Here is a 23496-nt window from a genome sequence, read left to right on the forward strand (position 1 = left end):
ACTTATTTCCGATTGCCCATATACATTGTTTACATTGAGAAAAGCATCAAACGATACAGAAGCATCCTCATCAAAACCCCAACTGGTGGGAGCCAGACACTACACCTATATATGTGATCCAACGTGAAGACTCTCATAAATATAGAGTTAGGACCACAGTATACAGAGGAGCCTTAATGTGGGCACTGCAGCTCCATATATATTTGCAAATGTGTGCAACGAAACCCTTTAACATGAATAGTTAGGGTCAATTTGGTTTGTTTTCAGGTTAGCTGGTAAGTGTGCTGGGAAGTTTTTGTTTGTTTGTGATGTGTGTTGCCCTTCCATGTGGATCTTACTGCAAAAGCCATCTTTTTGTTTGTGGATTTGGTGTAGAGACACCTTGAATGCCTTCAGCTACTATTGTGCTCTTGCTGGGCATCCAATGTGCCCCTGTGCCTTTAAGGAGGAGTGGGCTCTCTTCAGGCAAACCTGCTCTTAATTTATCAGTTGCTATATATGCTTTAATTTGGAGGCTCTCAAAAATAGAAAGTTAGGACCGCAGTATAAATAAGACCCTTGGCGAGCGCTGCGACTTTCACATTTATTTGCAAATGTGTGCAACAAAACCCTCTGTTTTAACTGGTACCCACCCAACCATCAATCTCCCAATGGCCAGGTGGGAACCAGTTAAAAACATGATGTCCTCCTGACCCCCGGGGGGTGTGCAACCTGTGACCTTGGCTCTTTACCAGCTGATCACATGTAGACAAGTACCAGTTATCAGCATTTTCTTTCCTCAGCGCTGTCACAGTGCTGAGGAAAGGAAAGCCGACAACTGGCTTTCCTGTGACAGGGGACGTTTACACTGATAATCAGGGCACTGATCATCAGCTCCTTGATGATCAGTGCAGCCCCATCAGTGCCAATCCATGTCCATCAGTGCAGCATGTCAGTGCCGCCTTATTAGCACACATCAGTAAAGAAGAAAATCTGATTTTCAAATTTTTCGAAGAAAAAAAAATGTTTTTTTTTTCCCAAATTTCTTGGTTTAGCAAAAAATTAAACACCCAGTGGCAATTAAATACCACTAAAAGAAAGCTCTATCTCAAAAAAATGCTAAAAATTTCATTTGGGTACAGTGTTGTATGTCCACTCAATTTTCGTTTAAAGTGTGACAGCGCTTAAAGCAGAAAATTTGCCTGGACAGGAAAGGGGTGAAAATGCTCGATATAGAAGTAGTTAACATGAATAGATAAACAAGGTCAATTTGGTTTGTTTGTAAACTAGCTGGTCATTATGCTGGAAAATGTTTGTAGATTTGTAAAACTACACCTTCTTGCAGAACTAAATAGGAGAAGGAGTTGGGCACCTCTTTCATACCGCAACAGGCTTACCAGATTATGATCCATGTAGACCTCAGTCTTCAAAAGGATCCAAATGGCCATCTACAAATTGATGTCCAGAATCTACCCTCACCTCTACCCATGTGTTGGGGATGCGAATCTCAGAAAGGAACCCTTCGACATATCTTCTGGAGTTGCCATAACCTTTAAGAGTTTTTGAAATTGGTGGGACAAATTAACTTTGCATCATACACAAACCTTGGGGATGACCCCTCAGCATATTTACTGCATAACATCTCTTTCTCTAGTAACCTATAACTAAAGGCAAACCTTTTTTTTTTAGTTTTGGAGTGGAGAGGGATCAGAAAACCTGTCAGGTCTTTATTACGGTCTGTGTCCCTGTTAGCGGAATTCACCCTCTCCACTTGCCCGAGACGAAAAGAAAATCCCAAATTTTGGGTTGTCACTAGACAGGAACATAGGGGAAATCTTCCAATGGTGACAACCAGGAATTCCCTCACTTTGGAGGAAATTCCCCATTTTAGCTATGGGACAGGAGGTGAAGGGAAATCTTAATACCAATCACCCGACTCGCCTTCAGGAACCACCTACCTCAAAACAGCCACTGTATGGGATTTCCTCACGTGGAGGACATCGGATAACTAAGCACACATACAAAAAGAGAATAAACAGATATAAATAACACAGTTTATTTGTACATAATATTTACCAAGCATCCTGTGCCCTGTTCAATACGCCATTCTATTACGTTTCTCATCCCTGAGGTATATTAGACAAATTCTCTAAGCACACACTCCAGTATCAGCATAAAGTGCACCTGTCACCTGCTCACACTGCCAGCGGCCATTTTTTTAGCTGACAAAAGGGAGCAGTTTTGCAACCATTAAGTCATTTTAGGTCTCTTGCCTCAGTGATGTCACTCGTTCCAAGGGGACTGTGTGGTTTAGTCCATGTGCAAGCTTATTCAATAAGGCAAGGAGATTTGCAACAACACATACAGCAATAATGATGTGCAGTAACCCAAACAACCAGATCTGTGATTACAGCAAACTGACGATGGTTAGAGGCTCCTACACTGAATATGCCAGACACTGCCCATTATTTCCAGGAGGAGGGAACAGGTCCACTTTAAAGGAACATCTTCCCCAAGGCCTTGCTTATTTGCGCCTGCGCAATCTTCTCCTTCTCCCGAACGCTCACCAGCTCCCTCTTCGCTTCCTTGTTCCCTGGGTCCAATTTCAGCAGTTTTTCTAAGTCGCCCCTTGCCCCCTCCCAGTCTGACATGCCCGCCCTGGCTATGCCCCTCCGGTACAGAGCTTTGAGGTGGTTGGGATCCAAATCCAGAATTCTGGTGCATCTCACCTCCGCTTCTCGAAAACGTCTCTTCTTGAGGTCACAAGCAGCCAAGTTGGACAGAAGTGCCACCTTTTCCTCTTCAGCTTCACTGGGGGTGCACACCAAGTGTCTGAGCCCCCGGGTATATCGCCTCTCAGCCCCCTCGATGTTACCATCTCTGAAGGCCATGCCGCCCTTTTCCCGGTCCTTTATCGCTCTTTGGATCTTCTCGCTTGGCTCCAGTTCCCAAGCTTCTGTGCCCTTTTCAAAGCTTTTCAGCCGCAAGACAAGCTGGAATCCTAGTGGGCTGTCCACCTGACAGACCTCCCCTTGAAGCATGGACTCTAGACATTGGTCAACTAGGCGGTCCTGTGCTGTGTCCCCCTCTCCGAGTTCCACCTCAACCCAGCTTCCAGCAGGATAACCAGGACCGGATGAGGAGCAGAGCTGAGGCGGGGGGTCAGCGAGATGCTCCAAAAATATCATGCACACACCTCGCTCTTTGGGCTTGTCCACTCCGGATCCTGGCTCAAGAATTGTTTTGGTGAAGCTTCCATCTGGGCAGCGCCATGTTGTACAGCCTAGTGAGACCTGCGGACTCTCCATTGCTGGTTAGGGCTCCAAATGAAAGCAAGCCAGTTTTTCTGCACAAAAAAAAAAAAAAATACAGATAAATTGTAATTTGATTATTCACTAAAATACATCACCCTTTCCTCCTCCTTCCTCTGTACAATCCTGCTTCTCTGGGTTCTGGACATCAAGTAACCATTACATACAATGTGGCTTCATCCAATAGTAACAACTCCTACTATCTGCATAATGCATTGATTAGAAACATGCTGCCAAAGTGGTTGTAAAGGCTGAAGGTTTTTAATGTTTATTCATTCTACGCAAGAGGGTAAAAAATCTTCTGTGTGCTGCATCCCCCTTAGCCACCCTAATACTTCCCTTAGCTCTCTTGATCCAGAGATGTGCATGGGAGCCTTGGCTGTCCCAGGTTAATCTCTCCTCATTGGCTGAGACACAGAAGCGCTAGGCAATGGCTCCCACTGTTGTCAATCACAGCCTGTAAGGGGACAGCGAGGGGTGGGCCCGAGCCGTGGCTCTATGTGTCTTATAAACTTGCACCATTGCCTAGTGCTTGATTCATTCAAAGCCAGGGAATAGATGTATGTAGACATCAACAAAGTGTAGGCAGTGGTGCCGGTGCAGAAAGACCTCAGCCTTCAGTCCTGAATGAATGACTGACTGCTCATGGTACACATCTCAGCTCTATACAGACATACACATATATGACCTCATGAGCCAAGATGCACTTTTTAGGCCTTGTTCATGCCGGTGTACTACAGCACCACATAGAATGTCTATGGGAGGGAGAGCACTGTGAGACCGAGGCAAATCCATACTTTGATCTCACATGCAAACAGTGAAACCAGAAGAGATGTCCTTTCTGGTTTCAGATGCACCCTTTCCTGGCCAGTACAGCTGGGGGGCACATCTAACCAAGGCAATCTGTGGTTGGTTAGATACTGTGAAGGGCAGGGGAGACATCTATGTCTATTAGACCCCTATGGTGATTTTTGGGGATATCGCAGGTGCATGCAATTTTAATACATGGACGGTTTGGTATCTATTTACTCGATGCAACCTCATCTTTATATTTTAACCAAAAATTGGGTTTTCTATTGTGTGTTTTTGCACTAAAATAAATTTTATGATAATGTTTCCTGACAATTTGCATGTAATTAGCAGTTACACAAAAAACACGACATAAAAATGTGCAAATATCATCTTTTATTCTACATGGCCTCTGCTTTCAGAAAATATGTAATGTTCTGGGGGTTTAAGTAAACTTTTTGGCAAATAAAAATGGAGATTTTTACATTTATGCAAAAAAAGTTAAAAAAATTGCTCTGGAGCCAAACTGGTCGCTGCTGTGCTCAGGCAGCATTAAGGGCTCGTTCACACTAGGCTGTTTTGCCAACGCTTGCCAAACGCCCCTATAGCGTTTGGCAAGCGTTGGTCCGGCGTTTGCGGAGCGTTATTAACGCTCGGCCAACGCTCCACAAACGCCGCATGCGCGGTTTAGCGGCCGTTGCTAGGCATTTGCCGAGCGTTAATAACGCCCCACAAACGCCTATAATGCAGTTTGAGTGGTGTTACCGCTCCACAAACGCCCCGCAACCGCGTCACAACCGCACCGCAAACGCCGGCCGGGCGTTTGCGGAGCGGCACCATAGACGAGAATAGGAGGCTTCAAAGTCTCCTGACTCGTCCAGAGGCGTCTGTTTTGCCGCGACGCAAACGCTCCCGTTAGAACAGCACCATGTGCTGTAATGTGCAGAATTGGCAGAGGCGCTAGGGAAGCGGTAAAAACGCTTCCCAAACGCCTCTCTGCCGCCTGCACACAACGCTAGTGTGAACGTAGCCTAAGACCCATAAATTATTATAGGCTTACAGCACTGAGAAAGTGGTCTCACTCAATCATCAGCAGGAAAATGGCTATAGGAGCTAAGGTTTTGAGTGAAAGAGACTATATGGGACTGTTTTTCTTTTGATTTTATTTAATTTATATATGATGAATGATTTAGCACTATATTGATTGCATATTTGTACCTAGTTTTGACACGTACCCACTCCCACTTCCACCTGGATCGCCTAGGCAATCCAAGCGGAAGTTTTCTTCTCCCTCTCTGCACAGTGGCTAAATGTTTAGCACTTCAGGTGGCAGTACTAGGGTTGTTGGTTCGCATCCCAACCACGGCACCCCCTCCTGGGAGTTTGCATGTTCTCCCTGTGACTGTGTGGGTTTCCTCCACGCACTCCGGGTTCCTCCCACACGCCAAAGACATGCTGGTAGTTTAATTGACTCCTGTCTAAATTGGCCCTAGTATGTGTATGTATGAATGTAAGTTAGGGACCTAATATTGTATGCTCCTTGAGGGGTAGGGAGTGATGTGAATAGAAGTACCCAAAATAAACCTGTTGCTTATTCCTGCACCCCAAATAAGAAGGTGATGGGTAACTCAGCAAGTTGTCCCTATAGCAAAAGCATCAGCTTTGGATGGAGTGACCCATAAAGCATCATGCAACTGCAGGGGCAAATTAAAAAAAAAACGCACATCAAGTATGGAAAATGACACATTGTGCTCAGAATGCATTGCATGTGAACAGATCCTGCAGTAAATCAGGGAACACAACATGCTGACACGGTTGCAAAAAAAAAAAAAAAAAAAAAAAGAAAAAAAAAAAAAAACACATTCTGTGCATTATATCCATCTTCATGGTTACCAGGGATGCAATGCCCTCCATGCAAGTGCATGCTGGGAATTGTAGTTTCCAGATTCAGGATGATACATCTAGCAGAAACACAGTGCCATGCATGCCTTACACAGACCATCAGGACAGACCACGAGACACAGACACTGATCCATGCTAAATACCAGATTCTCTGCACAGCTTACTGACTCATGATCCTGCAGCTACAAAGCTGCCATTACCAGCCACTGCACTACACAGACATGCGCACATCAACAGGCAAGACCAAATGCATGCTGGGTATTGTAGTTTCCTGGCAGAACCATGCAGGACTACAGTGCTCAGCATGCTCCCCACATTGCAGACGCACAGATGGGTCAGGGGGGAGAGTTACAAAGCAGGGCATGCTGGGAACTGTAGTTCTGTGGCAGCAGCTACAGGTGCAGAACTACAGAGCTCAACATGGCATGCCATGGCAGAGACCAGGGAGAAGGATGACAGCTCTGCTCACCTTGCTGCTGGCTGGGCTGTGACTCCCCTAGGAAGTGCAGACAGATGAGGGGGGAGGGAGCCTCACTTCCCATCATGCTGTGGGGCCCCCTCCCTCCTGCACTGCAGACTTGTGTAATAAGAAGTAGCTGGGTGTGGTGAAAACAATTGCCAGGGACAGTGATCAGTGCAGAGGAGGGAGACTGGTGTCAGGGACAGTGATCAGTGCAGAGGAAGGACACTGGTGTCAGAGACAGTGATCAGTGCAGAGGAAGGACACTGGTGTCAGAGACAGTGATCAGTGCAGAGGAGGGACACTGACCGGTGTCAGGGACAACATACAGGATGGTTTGATTGATCATTAATGGTAAGTAGCCCCTGGATGGTTATATACCCTGCATGATACAGTGCTACATATTAACCCTTTCAGCTTCAATATTTCTCCTATGGACCAGAGCCACTGCTAGATCTCCACTGGATGTTGTTACTTATTGTTGCTTATTGTTAAATACTTGTTTTGTGGTTTTGTTACATGTTGTTTCTTTATTGTAAAATCCTGTTACATGTTTTTACTTGTGCTGGTCATACAGTATAAAAAGCGTTCAGACTCATTTTCGAATAATGAACATTAAGTCATGAGAGCAAACGATACTGTCATCATGTTATGATGACCGAATTTTGAACGAAAAATCAGTTGGTGGACATAAGGCTCCATGTACACGGGACACGTCTGGACGATGGAAACTGACTGCTGGAAAACGTAGGTTAGCCCCAGTTCACATATATGCGTTCCTGCGGGCCGCGTTCTGTTGAATGGACTCCTGTGCCCGTGACACGCAGGGAAGAAGTCCCTGCACTTCTCCCAAAAACGCAGCTCGCACAGGAACCTCGGTTCCCAGTACAGTTGCGTTTTCTAGTGCGGGCGGCGTGCCATTAGAACTAATGGCACCTGCTCGCGGGTCTGCATTTCTCTGCGGGTGGTGCGGCTGCACAGATTTTCATTCGGATCCACAATAGCACCACCCGCACAGATGTGAGCCTAGCCTTAAAAAACGTCTGTTTAGCTGCGTTTGCATACCGTGTTTATGAGCATTTGCGTTAAGAAGCGTTTTTTAAAGATAACCTCAGGAGACCTTCCAAAATGCACTGAGAAACAGTAAAAAATTTACTATTTCAGACATTTTGAGAGAAATACAGAGAGTAGAAGCAGAGAGCAGTATTTGTTGAGATTAGCTGTCTGTTTTTTTTTTTGTGGTGTTTGGATGTGTTCCAGCTCATTTCTGTGCAGAAATGATTGCAGCAGTGTCTAACATATTTTCTTTCATGCAAAACCTCAAAGTATGGTGTACCAGGTCCATTCGAGTACTGGGAAACGCTTGGCATGCATTTTTCATTTTTGGACAGCATCTGGAAATGGAAGAGTTAAAAACATTTTCCAAATGCTTATAAACGTGGTTAGCCGCGTTTACAAGCGTTTGACATTTGAAACACTGATAAAATCTACTCCTGAACGCAAGTTTGGTGCGTTCAAAAAAACGACTGTAAACTCAACTGCCTGTAAACGACAATGTGTACATGGACACATAGGAAAACATTAGGGAGAGTTCAGCGGCTGCAGGAAAAAAAATGCAGAAGAGCTCCTAAATGTGAGTTTATCAGCTGCAGTGTACATGGAGCCTTAGTTTTTCATTCAGTTTGTCACAGGGCAGCACAGTGGCTAAATGGTTAGCACTTCTGCCTGGCAATGGTTTGAATCCCAACCATGGCACCTGCCCAGGGATGGACTGACAACTCACGGGGCCCCCGGGCAATAGGGGATCATGGGGCCCCTGTGTCCTTGCCCAAACTCAAAAAAGCCTATGAAAAAGGTACCAGGGGCATCTCATGGGGCCCCCTACCAGGTGCGGACTGACAACTCATGGGGCCCCTATGTCCTTACCGAAACTCAAAAAAGCCTATGAAAAAGGTACCAGGGGCATCTCATGGGGCCCCCTACTGACCCCGGGCCCTCGGGCAGTGCCCGAGTTTCCAAATGGTCAGTCCGCCCCTGCACCTGCCTGGAGTTTGCATGTTCTCCCTGTGCCTGCGTGGGTTTCCTCCGGGTACTCTGGTTTCCTCCCACACTCCAAAAACATGCTGGCAGGTTAATTGGATCCTGTCTAATTGGCCCTAGTATGTGTATGTATGAATGTGCGTTAGGGACTTTAGATTGCACCACAAAGAATTCTCATGTGATTTGCACAGGAATGCGATGCGGTTCATGTGCGAATCACATGCAGTATTCTGCACCGCAGAAGTGTGAACCCAGGCTCAAGACTTGCCCTACTGGACGTAAACGATCAGCAGAACTACGGCCGCCATTTCAAGGTAAATATGAATCTGTGGAAGGGATGGTGGATTAGAATAGACCAGGGAAATGGGCCTACACATTACAATTTGATTGTACAATCTCCTCTACAAAGCACAATATAGTACCAGGGCCTACATGATTAGATTGAATGGATTGCTTAGGTAGTCCTTCACATTACAAGGTTTCGCTAAATCTAAGGGAGCTTTAAGGGCTCTTTCACACAGGTGGCAGTGTCTACAGCCCTCTGAAAAGCAATCTGCGGTGGAAGATTGTAGAGCAGCAGCCACCAGATGTTCAGGAGACAAACCTGCTGAACGTCATGAAATACTGCTCTGCAACCATGAGTAAGCACTTAGCTCTGCCATTGACTTTAAAGGTGGATTCACATTACCCGCAGAAAAAAAACCTCACCATTTTCTCTGCAGGCAGTGATTGTGCTAGGCAGGCTTTGGGGGATGGTGCCTTGTAATTTTACAACACAATTTTTCCCTTTTATTTATTTTTATATTTAAAGAATTGGTCAAAAAGTGACATTCCATTCATTTCTATGCACTGTAGCTCAGCTGCGGTGCGTATAAACTAAGGGTGACATCGTGACAACGCTCTCCCCCATAACTGACAGCTGTGTGGAAGTATGAACGGGACACACAGAAAACCATTGTTTTCTGTATGGCCTTGCAGAAAAACGCAGCCATCTGCACAAGTGTGAACCAACCCTAATGGAATCGCTGGATATGTGGTGTCGCCTATCAGACTCAGAAAGCCAATCTAGAATTCTGTACATCTCTGTCTGACTGCATTGGTAGAATTTATCTGAACAATAGAAAACTGTGACTCCACCATTTTTGTTTCCTTTTTAACCACCTTCTGGCCTCCTTTGTGTAAGGAGCTGTACAGAGATTGTACAATCAGAATGAAAGGTGTATGTCCCACATTAGATGTGCTGGCACATGTGCAGTACTGGGGGCTGCTGGCTCCTGGGAAGATGAAGGCAGAGCCCAACCCTGGGTGTGCTGGATCATTGAAAGCCATGGAAGTCTGCTTTGATGGTCTGATTTGTACTTGCCTGCTTGGGGAGTAGAAATGAGCTCAGTGTTTGGGCAGATCGTAAGTATGGATCAAACAATGATGTTGATTTACTAAAGGCAAATATACTTTGCACTGCAATTGCACTGGCTACAGAGCTTAGTAAATGAGATGAAGCTTCACTTTGCAAAGAATACCCAATCACATGCAAGAATATAAAAAAAAGAAAACTTTTTTTATTTGCTTGCGCGCGATTGGATGATAGAAATCTGCAGAGCTTCCCCTCAGATCTAGAGCAACTGTACTTGCAGTACATAGACTATTGGCCTTTAGTAAATCAACCCCTTTGGCTGTTTGGATGCTCATCTGAACATTTAGGGCATTCGGCATGAATTAATATGACAGCTTTCAGCTGTCAGTGGTTGCTAAGGAAGCAGTGGTTGCTTTTTGCATTGGAACATGTTCCCCAAGACAGTCATGGGACCTTCTCTGATCCCGAGACATTACCCTGTAACCCTAGGTTCACACCTAAGTATTTTCTGCAGAGTTTTGCAGAAACGCAGTACAGTCCATTTAACATGAATTCCTATGGGACATGTTCACATCTCTGCCTTTTCATCCAGTGCGTTTTTTTGGAAAGGATCAAGGACTTTTTTTAACCTCCCTGGTGGTCTGATTCTTTCGGGTTTTTTTTTGTGCTGAAAGCGGTACCATTTTTTTGCATGGAAATATGTAGTTTTTTTATTGTAGGCTGTAATTTTTAGGAATAACTCCCTGAAATCTGTCCGAACAAGAGTCTAGTAAACATCCTGGATATGATAAAACTTGAAACACGAAATCATAAATTATAATTAAATAATCATAAAAAATAATATAATAATAATAAATTTGATTCAATAATATAATCAAACCAAAAACACTGAAATTTGAAATACAGAAGCAAATTTGCACATCGCTGAGCAAAGTCGCAAAATCGTTTTCAGTGTCTGATGACGAATTTCCCCACAAATCATCACTCAATTCTGCAAGTGGTTCTGATTTACTATCGCTGTTCTAAAACCGCTTTTGGCGTAAAGGGACGCTTTTTGGACGCCATGGACTTTTCTAAGTTTCCAGGCAGAAAGAACAGTCAAAATGCAGGCAGGGCACAGGACAAAGCAGTAGGGACAAAATATATGTGAAATGCATTGAAACAGCAATGACAGCAAAAATGACATTTTTTTAAAAATTTCAAATTTGCCGCCGGTTCCAGCGCCCGTACGTCCCGACGTCACAGGGACCGGAACACAGAAGCCGGATGCCGGCATCGGCCGGAGGAGATGGCCGGGGACGCTGCAGGGGACGCATCGTGGGAGCGAAGGACAAGGTAAGTGCTGCAGGGACCCCCTGAGAAACGCCGCAGGGTAAGCCCGAGTGTAGCTCGGGGTTACCGCTCTTGGTATTGAAATTTTACCCCGAGCTACACTCGGGAATACCGCTGAGGAGGTTAATGCAAAAACATTGCGTTTTCCATTCTATAGACTTCAATGGGAATGCTGCAGAAAAGCATGTATTGTGTTTTTGCCACATTTTTGATGCGTTTAAAAATCTGCCTAGCAACAAGAAAAATGTAAACAGGGAAAGGAAAAAAAACTCAAAACGCGGCAAAAATGCAAAACGCACTGCAAAAAGTACTGCAGAAACGGATCAAACACAACCTGCATAGGTGTGAACCGAGACTAAGGCTCCATGCATAGTAGCAAAACCCTGAAAAAAAGATGCTGGTAACTGCGTATTAAGTAGCATTTAAGAGCGTTAGTGTTTTATTATCATTTTTACAGTATATATAGGGAAAACAAAGCTAGAAATAAAGCTGTTAGGAGCGTTTTAGTAGCATTTATCATTTTTCTTTTTTGCTGGAAAAACATTCCCAAAAATCTACAAAAACTTTTTTTTTCTCTGCTCCTAAACGCTGAAGCTTGAAAAACACTATTGGCCTAAAGTAGTGTGCATGGACACATAGGAGAGCACTACTTTGTTTCTAGGAGCAGAAAGAAAAATGCTGATAACAGCTTCTAGAAGCTTAAAAAAGCCATTAGTGTGCATGGAGCCTAAGGCTTCATGTACACAAGCCTACCCTGTCCGCCAGTCGTGGAAAACACGAATTTCGGCAAAACGCGGTATCCGCGGTACCGTGATTTTGCTGCATTTTGCGTTTTTCTGCTGCCAGTGGTCAAAAACGTTCCTATCCTGAATGCGATTCTTCTGCGTTCAGGAGAGGGACGCTTAGCCTCACCTAACCATGGCAGCAGTTAAACTCTGCTAAAAGCCTTTGTGTACATGGACACATAGGCTTTTATGGAGTTGAGTTTAGGAGCTTTGGCATAAAAACGCCAAAAGCTCCTAAACTCACAGCTTACAGTAGCAGCTGCTTGTGTACATGAGCCCTAAAAGTCTATTGGGATCTATTGCCCAGGGGTGGGCACCACCAGGATGTAAACCAACAGCAGAGGGCTGTGGCCACCAGCTTGGGGAAGGATGGCATAACGTAGATCATGGAAGAAAGGCAAAAGGGGAGCCCAGTGGTTAAGTGGTTAGCACTTCTGCCTGGCAGTACTGGGGTCATCTCTTCAAATTCCAAACACGGCACTACCAGCCTGTAGTTTGCATGTTCTCGCTGTGCCTGCGTGGGTTTCCTCTGGATACTCCAGTTTCCTCCCACACTCCAAAGACATGCTGGCAGGTTAATTGGATCCTGTCTAAATTGTCCCTAGTATGTGTGTGTATGAATGTGAGTTAGAGACCTTAGATTGTACGCCCCTTGAAGGTTAGGGACTGATGTGAATGTACAATATAAATATGTAAAGAGCTGCATAAATTTGACGGCACTATGTAAGTACATGTAATAATATGCACAGTACGAACAATTTGATCACCAATGGATAGGAAACACGTTAACCTTTCCACTTATCGTCCGTTTGGCAGATGTTTTCCAACCTTCTCATTTTCTTTTGCTCAAAAAAGTCAAAACGATTTTCTATTTGTGCCCATTAACTGGACGAAAAACAAATGAACTGTCCAAATGATAGATTTTCAAAGGACTGTTCGTCTAGTGTATCGCCATCATTAGGCTCTTTTCATATGCGCACGACTGCAAATTTGCGCGATTTCCATTGCAACTTTGATGCAACTTTGGGTGGGTGCAACTTGGATGCGACTTTGGCTTTTGACTTGCACAACTGTCGCATTGATCATATTAAGATGCAACTTTTGAGAGTTTACATTGCAGTCTATGGCACTCAAGTCACATGAAAGTCAGGCCAAAGTAGTGCAGGAAACTTTTTAAAGTCACTGCGACTTTAAGTCTCACATACATGAACGGTTGTCAATGGAAAAAATAGGGTGCGACTTATCATGTGACTTTGTGTCCACAGTCGTATGACAAGTTGCACAAGTGTGAATGGAGCGTTATTGTTATTTGTTTGTTACTTGTTAGTTATGGTTACTTTTGTTACTTTTTATGCCTAAGTCATCAATACATTGTGTTTTGTCTGAAAAATGCTACTAACCTAAAGTAGTGTGCATGGACACAGGATAACACTTATGCAGACCATAATTGGCCGAATTGTCTGCCGATAAATGAAAAATCGGTCAATGCTGCCACCAAGGCTTACGAAAAACGGCTGTTTTTCGTAGATTTTCCAGCATAACCGATAAAAAGAAACGAGAAGAACGTCGAAAATCGGCCGACGACATTGCCCCACTAACGGTGTGAATATCGGCCGATTTTTCGTTCGGACGAAAATTCGGCCGATAAATGACCCGTCTATGGCCTGCATTAGTTTCTAGGAGCAAAAAGAAAAATGCTGATAACAGCTTCTAGGACCTTAAAAACCTCTAATGTGCATGGAGCCTAAAAGGCTTTTGGGATCTATTGTTTAGGGGTGGGCACCACCAGGATATAATCAAACAGCAGAGGGCTGTGACACCAGCTTGGGGAAGGCTGACATAACTTAGTTCATGGTAAAAGGGCAGCCTAGTGGCTGAATGGTTTGCACTTCTGCCTAGCAGTACTAGGGTCGTTGGTTCGAATTCCAAACACGGCACCTCCTGCATGGAGTTTGCATGTTCTCCTTGTGCCTGCGTAGGTTTCCTCTGGGTACTCCGGTTTTCTCCTACACTCCAAAGACATGCTGGTAGGTTAACTGGATCCTGTCTAAATTGTCCCTAGTATGTCTTTGTATGAATGTGAGTTAGGCACCTTAGATTGTACACTCCCTGAGGGTTAGGGACTGATGTGAATGTACAATATGTAAGTAAAGAGCTGTGTAAATTGATGACGCTATATAAGTACCTGAAATAATAATCAAAGGGATAACTGCACTTGTTTTTGCCATTTTTAATGGAATGACTGAGGGCCATTTACACCATCGCATTTTATGTTCAGTACAACGCAGGATCACGGCTCACTAAAAGCACATGAAAACTAGTTATCACAATAAAACTCTTCACATCGGTGCATTGAGTTATTTTCTGAAAGATCCCACTTGCTGCACCTTATGTGTGTGTGTTTTTAAAGATGTGTTACATTATAGTCAAAAATGCTGCATGGAAAACGCATTAACAACACAATATGTATTTTATTTGTGTTTATTTATTTTTAAGTCACATGTCCATATTTCCAACAAACACAAAAGAGAGACACTGGAAAGGACAAAAAGGAGGAAAACGCACACAAAATTTAACACAATGCATTAAAAATGCTCCAAAAATGCATGATGCACTTTGAGGAAGACACGTGGGTTATTTAGGCCCCATGCATACTGGGCGTTTTAATAACGCTGATAACATTAGCTGTTTTTTAACATTTTTGCATTAGCGTTTAGCAGCAATTTTTTTGCGCTTTTTCGTGTCTTTTTTTTGCTCAAAAAAAGTGCAAAAACGCTGGTTTGCCACAATTTACCGCGTTTTGCTGCGTTTTTCAGCATTAGAGTGTCTTTACAGCTAAAAAACTCCTCTAGAAACCCACTAGTTCTGGGGGGTTTTTCCAGCCAAAAAACGCCCAGCCAAAAGACGTTGATTACAGTCTGTGTGCATGGACACATAGGATAACATAAAATAGTTACATTTCCACGTTGTGTGTACTGTGGGAGACCAGATGTAGTGATTGCAGGGTCCGGGGAGACCAGATGTAGTGATTGCAGGGTCCGGGGAGACCAGATGTAGTGAATGCGGGGTCCGGGGAGACCAGATGTAGTGAATGCGGGGGCCGGGGAGACCAGATATAGTGAATGCGGGGTCCGGGGAGACCAGATATAGTGAATGCGGGGTCCGGGGAGACCAGATATAGTGAATGCGGGGTCCGGGGAGACCAGATATAGTGAATACAGGGTCCTGGGAGACCAGATATAGTGAATGCGGGGTCCTGGGAGACCAGATATAGTGAATGCGGGGTCCGGGGAGACCAGATATAGTGAATACAGGGTCCTGGGTTTAGTAACACTTTAAATAATATTTCAATTTTTTTAATAAAATACTACTCATTTTCCCTCTCCTGTTCAGCGTGCCGCTATGTGGCACGGAAAATATCGGGCTCCATGCATGACGGAGGCGAAGGGGACACTGGAGCAGCCAAAGGATCTGCAAGACCATCATGTTCGCTGCGCCAAGGTGGGTCACCACAAATATATCTGCTTATTATTATTATACAGTATTTATAAAGCGCCAATAGTTCGCTCAGCGCTGTACATTACAATAGGGGACAGAACAATAACAATACAATGCAAAACATGAGGGGATCGAGGGCCCTGCTCTTTCGAGCTTACAATCTAGGAGGGAGGGGATGGTGGCACAGGAGGAGATAGCTGTGGGGGATGGAGTGGTAGGAAGAGTGGAGGAGGTCAGCAAGTTAGCAGGGGGTGGGGTAGGCTGCCTGAAGAGATGGGTTTTCAGGGTGCGCCTAAAGGAGAGGAGAGTAGGTGATAATTTGATGGGTTGGGGCAGGAAGTTCCAGAGGATGGGTGACACCCTGGAGAAGTCCTGGAGGCGGGCATGGGAGGAGGAGACCAGGGAACTAGAGAGAAGGAGGTCTTGTGTGGAGCGGAGTGTGCGTGTTGGGTGGTATTTGGATATTAGGTCGGGGATGTAGTTTGGGGCAGTATGGTGGACGGCTTTGTACGTCAGTGTTAGGATTGTGAATTTGATCCGTTGCGCAATCGGAAGCCAGTGGAGGGATTGGCAGAGGGGGGTGGCGTAAACGGAGTGGTTGGACAGGTGAATGAGTCTGGCAGCCGTATTCAGGATCGACTGAAGCGGGGATAGCCAGCGGAGAGGCAGGCCAGTGAGGAGGGAGTTGCAGTAGTCGAGTCGTGATATGATGAGGGAGTGGATGAGCTGTTTAGTGGTTTCTGGAGTTAGGAACGTGCAGATTTTGGAGATGTTGCGGAGGTGGAGTCTGCATGAGTTTCTTAAAGATTGGACTTGGGGCTGGAAGGATAGGTTGGAGTCCAGAATGACACCAAGTACTCTGGCCTGCGGGGCAGGTTTGATGGTGGCGTTGTTGGAAATGATGGAGAAGTCAATGGGGGGTGGGGTCCGGGCTGGGGGGAAGACAAGAAACTCGGTCTTGGAGAGGTTCAGTTTAAGGAAGTGGAGCGACATCCAGTCTATGTCGCTCAGTAGGTGTGTGATTCGGGCAGAGACCGAGGGGGTGAGGTGGGGGGTTGAGAGATAGATTTGTGTGTCGTCGGCATATAGGTGGTAGTTGAAGCCGTGAGAGTGTATGAGTTGGCCAAGGGAGGAGGTGTAGATGGAGAAGAGAAGGGGCCCAAGGACAGAGCCTTGAAGGACCCCAACAGAGAGGGGGAGTGAGGGGGAGGTGGTAGCACTATAGGTAACGCTGAAAGAGCGTTGTGACAGTTAGGATGAGAGCCAGGAGAGAGCAGAATCTCTGAGGCCAAGGGAGTGTAGTTTTTTGAGGAGGAGGGGGTGGTCGACTGTGTCAAAGGCTGCGGAGAGGTCAAGGAGTAGGAGCACTGAATAGTGGCCATTAGCTTTGGCGGTTAGCAGGTCGTTGGAGAGTTTGAGTAAGGCAGTTTCGGTGGAGTGTAGGGGACGGAAGCCGGACTGTAGGGGATCGAGGAGGTAGTTGTCGTTGAGGTGAGAGCTTAGGCGGGTGTAGACTAGGCGCTCGAGGAGTTTGGATGTGAATGGGAGCAGGGAGATGGGTCTGAGGTCGTTCGGGTCATTGGGGTCCAGGGAGGGCTTTTTAAGTATGAGGGTGATGTGTGCATGCTTCAGAGGGGAGGGGAAAGTGCCGGAGGAGAGGGAGAGATTAAAGATGTGGGTGAGGGAGCATAGGATGGAGGGGGAAGGAGGTTGTAGGAGTTGTGAGGGGATAGGGTCGAGGGGGCAGGTGGTGAGGCGGGCATCAGAGAGGATCTTGGAGACTTCCTCGATGGTAGTAAGGTCAAAGGTGCGGAGTGTTGAGGGGGCTTCAGTATGAGGAATGTGGGGTGGGGTGGAAGTGGAGGTCAGAGCAGTGGTGGGGCCGTGGGAGAGGGGTGATGAGGGGGTAGCTGAGTGAGGGGGAACAGGGTTGGAGGGAGTTTGAGCAGCGATGAAGTCCCTGCGGGTTATGTCAAGGGAGAGGGGGGATGAGGGGGTAGCTGTGTGAGAGGGGACGGGTTGAGTGGGAGTGTGAGTTGCGGTGATGTCCTTGCGAATTGCTTATAAAGGACAATTTCGGAATCCTCCCTGCTTGTCTAACCTGTTCAGGAATGTCAGGGGACAAAGAATGGCTGAAATGTGACAGGTTATGCAAGCTTCTAGTTGCACAATTCTGACTCCACTTTCTAGAAAACATGGAATAGTCTAAATTCCATTCAAATTGTGTATTTTGCTTTTAGATAGAGTGGGGGAAGGGTTACAACCTCTGTCTGGTGTTTATTACTGTCTGTATCACTACGGGGAGATTACCCCTTCACCTACGACAACGTTTTTATTGTTGTCCATCCCTTTCCTGTCTTGGTTGTACCTGAAGCAACACAAGTGCCACTTAAAGTGGTTCTAAAGGCTCAAGGATTATTACCTTCATGCATTTTACACATGACGTTAAAAAACCTTCTGTGTGTAGCACCCCCCTCCCCCAGCCCATCTCAATCCAGCGATGTCCAGGAGAGCCTCAGTTCTCTGGGGGCACTCACTCCTGTTTGGCTGAGGCAGCAGCAGGAGTCATTGGCTCCCACTGCTGTCAATCACAGCCAGTGAGTCAATCAGGAGAGGGAGGGGGCAGGGCTGAGCCACTACTCTGTGTGTGAATGGACACGCAGAGCCGCAGCTCGGGAGTATGAATGCTTGGGTGCCCCCCATAGCAAGCTGCTTGCTGTGGTGGCACCCGATAGGAGGGAGGGGCCAGGAGCGCCAGTGGGATACTGAAAAAAAGGAGGATCTGGGCTGCTGTGTGCAAAATCACTGCACACAGCAGGTAAGTATTATTATTATTATTATACAGGATTTATATAGCGCCAACAGTTTGCTCAGCACTTTACAATATAAGTATAACATGTTTGGTATTTTAAAATAAAAAAAAAACCAGGACTTTAGTATCACTTTAAAGTAGAATTAAAGGCATTTTTTTTTATTTTGGATAGAATATAGGGGGTTATAACCCCTGTCAGCTTACTAGAGTGCATTAATTTATGAACGTTCTTGCATAGAGGACTTTTGAGGTGTATTTTATGTTGTTAGCTGTTCTGAGATATTATAATTTTGTTATTCTTTGTGCAGCCTCAAGGTGGCAATGCAGGCCACATGCTCTATGTGACTAATTTAGTAAGTAATAAAATACAATACACAGTTTAGCAGATATGTAAACTTGTGCCCACACTATCCATACCATAAGTATTTGTATATACTGAACAACAAGACAAGCATTTATTGACCTCTGTAGCTATAAGCATTGTGAAGAAATTTGTCTTTAAAGCTTGTTTTTAGAACAGAGGCACCACATTTTTTTCTATTACTTTGTTTGCAGCAGCCCTTTATTGTAAACACGCAATAGGTGTTTCATGGTTGTTAACTGCTTTCCGACCGCCCTATAGCAGAACTACTGCTACAGGGCGGCAGGGCTGCGCAAAATCACATATATATACGTGAGTTTGCATTTCCGGGTGGGGGGGTGCACGCGCGCCACTCTACCCACGCAGCCGTTGGCGGCTACAGATGTCAATCCCTGGGTCCCAGCTGGAGATTCTCCGCCGGCACCCAGCGATCGCCAAGTATCACTGGCAGGGGAGAGACCTGTATGTAAACAACACAGGTTTCTCTCCGGCCAGCAGTAACATTCTGCTGTGTATTTCTCTCCCTAGTAAAACACACACCGCATACACAGTAAAACAGCACTCAGTTCACCCTTTGACCACCCCAGATGTTAACCCCTGCCTGCCCAGTGTCATTAGTACAGTGTCAGTGCTTTTTATTAGCACTGATCACTATATTAGTGTCACTGTGATGTCAGTGGCAGTTAGCCAGTTCCCACCCAGTGTCAGAATGCCCACTGCAGTCCTGTAGTCCCTCTATAAGGCGCTGATCGCTGCCATTACTAGTATAAAAAAATAAATAAATTCCAGTATATATACCGCCATTTGTAGACGCTATAACTTTCACGTAAATCAATTAATTTACACGTATTGGTATTTTTTTTTAGCAAAGACACATAGCAGAATACATTTTGGTCTAAATTTATGAAGACATTTGATTTGTTTTTAAATTTTTACTGGATATGTTTTAAATCCCAAAATCAAAAATATTGTTTTTGTTTTTTGTTTTTTTTCAAAATTGTCGGTCTTTTTTTGTTTATAGTGCAAAAAAAAAAAAACACAGAGGTGATCGAATACCACCGAGAGAAAGCTCTATTTGTGGGAAAGAAGGGATATAAATTTATTTTATGTACAGCGTTGCATGACCGCATAGTTGTCAGTTAAAGTAACAGCGCCGTATTGCAAAAAAATGGCCTGGTCAGGAGGAGGGGGGCGGGGTAAATCCTCTGGAGGGAAAGTGGCTAAAGACCGACTGACAACTGGCTTTAGCTCCCATTCATAACAGTTGCGTTGCTCAACACAGTCCAGCTGCAAGGACAAGGCAATATGCTTCAATTCACACACTGGGGGAAATTTATTAAAACCCGTGCACACAGAATCTGATGCAGATCTACATAGTATCCAATTAGCTTCCAGGTTTTATTGTCAAAGCTTAAACAAGCTGAAGTTAGAAGCTGATTGACTAGTGTGCAGGGGCGGACTGACAACTCATGGGGCCCCCGGGCACTAGGGGATCATGGGGCCCCTGTGTCCTTGCCCAAACTCAAAAAGCCTATGGAAAAGGTACCAGAGGCATATCATGGGGCCCCCTACAGTGCCCGAGTTTCCAAATGGTCAGTCCGCCCCTGCTAGTGTGTACAGCTACACCAGATTCTGAGTGCTCCACTTTTAGTAAATTTCCCCCAATGTGTTGGGATGCAGTGAAAAAGACTCAGACATGTTGCATATTTTGCGCACACGTCTTAATTACCCATCCCCATTTCTATGACCTGTCCCTGGGCCAACTACCAGTGGGAAATGGATCCTATATATTTATTTGCCAATGAAGCCCTAAGAAAAGCAGTAAACAATAATGACAGCCCTGCCAAGTGTATATAACAAATACTTCGTAACTAGCCTCAAACAAAAATTAAAAAACATTAAGGGCTCATTCACACCAGCGAGTGGCGCTAGACACAAAAGGGTTGATTTACTAAGAAGAAATTAATACAGTGGGTGAGTGACTATATCATTATTACACCACATCCCTTCAAACATAGAGACAAAGGACTTGTATTTATGGGACTTTGAAGGTGCACAATATACGCAATTGTAGACTCAAAAACATTTAAATATAAAATGAGATCATGCTATTAGTGTGTTTAATTTTAACATTAAATATTTTTAAATATGTTTGAATAAACTGATTTTTTTTTTTTTATATTTTGAGTCTACAATTGTGTACCTTCAAAGTTCCATTCAGGTCCATGGATAAGGGGATACCCCCAATCCTCCTGTACGGGGCTCAGGCCAGCAGGGTGGCCTAGGCAGCTGTGGGATGTGGTAAAGGAGGGTGATCGGCACAGTGGGGCAAATAGTGTAACCGATCCCCTGTATGGCTCTCTCTGCAGCAGCTGAAAGCTGACTTCTTCTCCTCTCCCTCCCCTACCATACGTTTCCCCCTGCTGCACAGGCCTCCTTTTGTGCCCTCAACCCCACAGTGCTTCCAGCTTCCCTCCTTTCTTTACCACAGCTGCAAGCATGATAGGATCCTTCAGGGTGGAGAGTGGGGGAAGGGTCCAGTAAAAATGTTACATTTACCAACCCCTTTCTTTCCTGGATGAACACAATGAGTGATCCGTACCAATCACTCCTTATCCTCATTCACAACCGAAGCATAGTCAACTATCTTTTTTTTCGGGGGGGTTGACAGGTTGACTGTATGGGGGCCCCGTTGTTTCTAACAGCAGCCCTTGTCTCATTAATACCAGTTGCTTTACTAAAGGCTCAGAGACTGTGCTGTTTGCAAATGCAGTTGCTCTGGAACCTAGTAAATGAGCTACAGCTTCACTCTGCAAAGAATACCCAATCACATACAAGGAAAATAAAAATGACAGAACTTTTGCTTGCACATGATTGGATGGTGGACGTCAGCAGAGCTTCTGCTCATTTACTAAGTTCTGGAGCAACTGCACTTGCAAAGTGCACAGTCTACAGTATTTGCCTTTAGTAAATCAACCCCAGAGCATCTAGTGTGTGCTAGGGGGACACAGTGCTGATAGTCTGATATGACTTATTTTTTTATTTTTTCACAGCACAGCGCTTGGTGTGAATGGGCCTCAAACATTTTAAGAAAGTTTACAAGAGTAAAACATTACAGAATTTGTTAATACCTTCAACAAACAGCGTACATATTAATGGTGCATCTTAAATTTAAAAATTATGCTTCAGGAAAGAGACCAACTTTCCAGTCATGGGATGCACTCTAGTAACCACCAGGATCCGGTCCTCTGCCTGAGGACGTACTAGCAGCACCAAAACCTTCATGATATGGTGGCCCAGACTGAATTCCCAAAAGCACTGCTTAAACTTCCTAGCAGCAGGGCTGTCTACTCCCTTGATGTCTGAGGACCCCTAATTACTCCCATACTGGTTGTATATTTGCTGTCATTCCTTGTCAATGAGGTCAGACAAGCCATAGGGAACAAGGGGAAATTTCCAGTTGTATCTATTGGGATAGGAACTGCTGAAGGTGGGAATAATGAGTCAGCCCAAAGCTGTAATCTCTCTCCAGTAGGTGGGTAGGAGTTCAGAGCCCGCAAACATAAATCAGTCCAGACCCTATACTGTCGGCTGAACTTGGTGGGAAAGGTGAAGGTCAGAATACTCTGGTAAGTCTCTAAGGATGGGCCTGAATTATAGATCCCTGCTCTGATATGAATGCCGCTGATCTGACCTCTGGACGGGGAGATGCTGGCTCCATAGAGGCACCAACAGACCCTTCTATGACCAGAATGGACAAAATCCCAGACTTCCACAGGGTATTCAACACAGGCCCATGTCTAGGAGCCAAGTTCCTCTATCTTTATCAACCTTTCTTCCAGTGCTATCTCCTGCATTGTCTACTGTGATTAGCCAAGCTCTCTCAAACTTCCTCACAGGCATGTATCACACTTAGCATTTTAAGCAAGATGCTCCTCTCCATGTCCCATTCTGGAACGTTCCAGCAACTCACAGTATCCTCCAGTCAGGGGCGGACTGACAACTCATGGGGCCCCCAGGCAATAGGGGATCATGGGGCCCCTGTGTCCTTGCCCAAACTCAATAAAGCCTATGAAAAAGGTTTTTCTCAATTTGAATTTCCCCATTGCTAAAATGACCAGAGATTTCAAAAGGCATCTGGAAGACATGACTTGGAGCTGGTAGTTCCCAGCTCAGCGCTTTTGGTGCCAAACTCCATTGTTGAAAAGAAAAAGTGTTCCTCATGTTCTGAAACTTGATATTAAAGCCAATTCTGGGCTCTACCCTGAAGGTCTCCCAGCAGTAGTTTAGGCTTCTGTTTTGTATACTTACCTTTTTATGAAGTCTTCATGGCAGTCATGTGACGTGTTGGATGGGCAATCCTCAATATTGCAGAGATATCACTAATACAAGGCACTGTGGTGACCCCCCCCCCCCCCTTTCAGAGGGTGGACCTGTGATGCCCTGCACTCACACCATGTTCTCATTCTTCTGGGGAGGGAAAAGCTGAGCGTTATTCAACCCAGAAGAAAGCGAGTATTGCAGACTTTTTTGTTTATTTTTTTCATTTTGCACCTCCAGGGATGCAATAAAAAAAAAAACAACTTCTAATTCTTAAACTAATTCAGTCATGGGAGAAATACCTGGGCTGCCATTACTGTAAACATTATGGTGGAGATTGATAAATCCGGATGATAGGTAAAATCTGTTCTTACGTTGACTCTGGGGAGATGGTTATGAGTGAGAGCTACAGCTGTGCTATATAACGAGGACAGCCTTGTGCACATAGTGCTGCCTATTCACAGAAATAGTTCCCAGATGGCTCTACCGTTTCTTGGCTGCTTTAGAGGAACATTTGCTTCACCGGTTCTAGCAACAGATCATTATAAGAGGG

At 45.1% G+C, this 23496-nt stretch overlaps 1 protein-coding gene and 1 long non-coding RNA gene across 4 annotated transcripts in view; one reads left to right on the forward strand and one right to left on the reverse strand.

Moving 5' to 3' along the window:
- Positions 1–2021: 2021 nt before the first annotated feature.
- FKBPL (FKBP prolyl isomerase like) lies at positions 2022–6793 on the reverse strand. Of its 3 annotated transcripts, none has more exons than XM_089693394.1 (2): positions 6451–6793; positions 2022–3325 (listed from the first exon to the last, which is right to left on the reverse strand). In XM_089693394.1, the coding sequence occupies exon 2, from the start codon at positions 3285–3287 to the stop codon at positions 2475–2477; it is 813 nt and encodes a 270-aa protein (XP_089549520.1). In that variant the 5' UTR covers positions 3288–3325; positions 6451–6793; the 3' UTR covers positions 2022–2474. The 3 variants fall into 3 exon arrangements, with proteins under 3 accessions (XP_089549520.1, XP_089549521.1, XP_089549522.1); XM_089693395.1 differs by lacking the exon at positions 6451–6793 and adding an exon at positions 6125–6188; XM_089693396.1 differs by lacking the exon at positions 6451–6793 and adding an exon at positions 6146–6166.
- The window catches only part of LOC149449317 (uncharacterized), a 36583-nt gene continuing 19632 nt past the window's right edge, over positions 6546–23496 (forward strand). Inside the window, exons 1-2 of the long non-coding RNA XR_016315425.1 lie at positions 6546–6795; positions 15346–15453. This is a non-coding gene — a long non-coding RNA (uncharacterized LOC149449317). The remainder of the gene's footprint in view (positions 6796–15345; positions 15454–23496) is intronic.

The sequence above is a fragment of the Staurois parvus genome, unplaced genomic scaffold, assembly GCF_062004578.1.
Source record: "Staurois parvus isolate SC_StPar_1 unplaced genomic scaffold, SC_StPar_1.0 ptg000631l, whole genome shotgun sequence".
NCBI lineage: Eukaryota > Metazoa > Chordata > Amphibia > Anura > Ranidae > Staurois > Staurois parvus.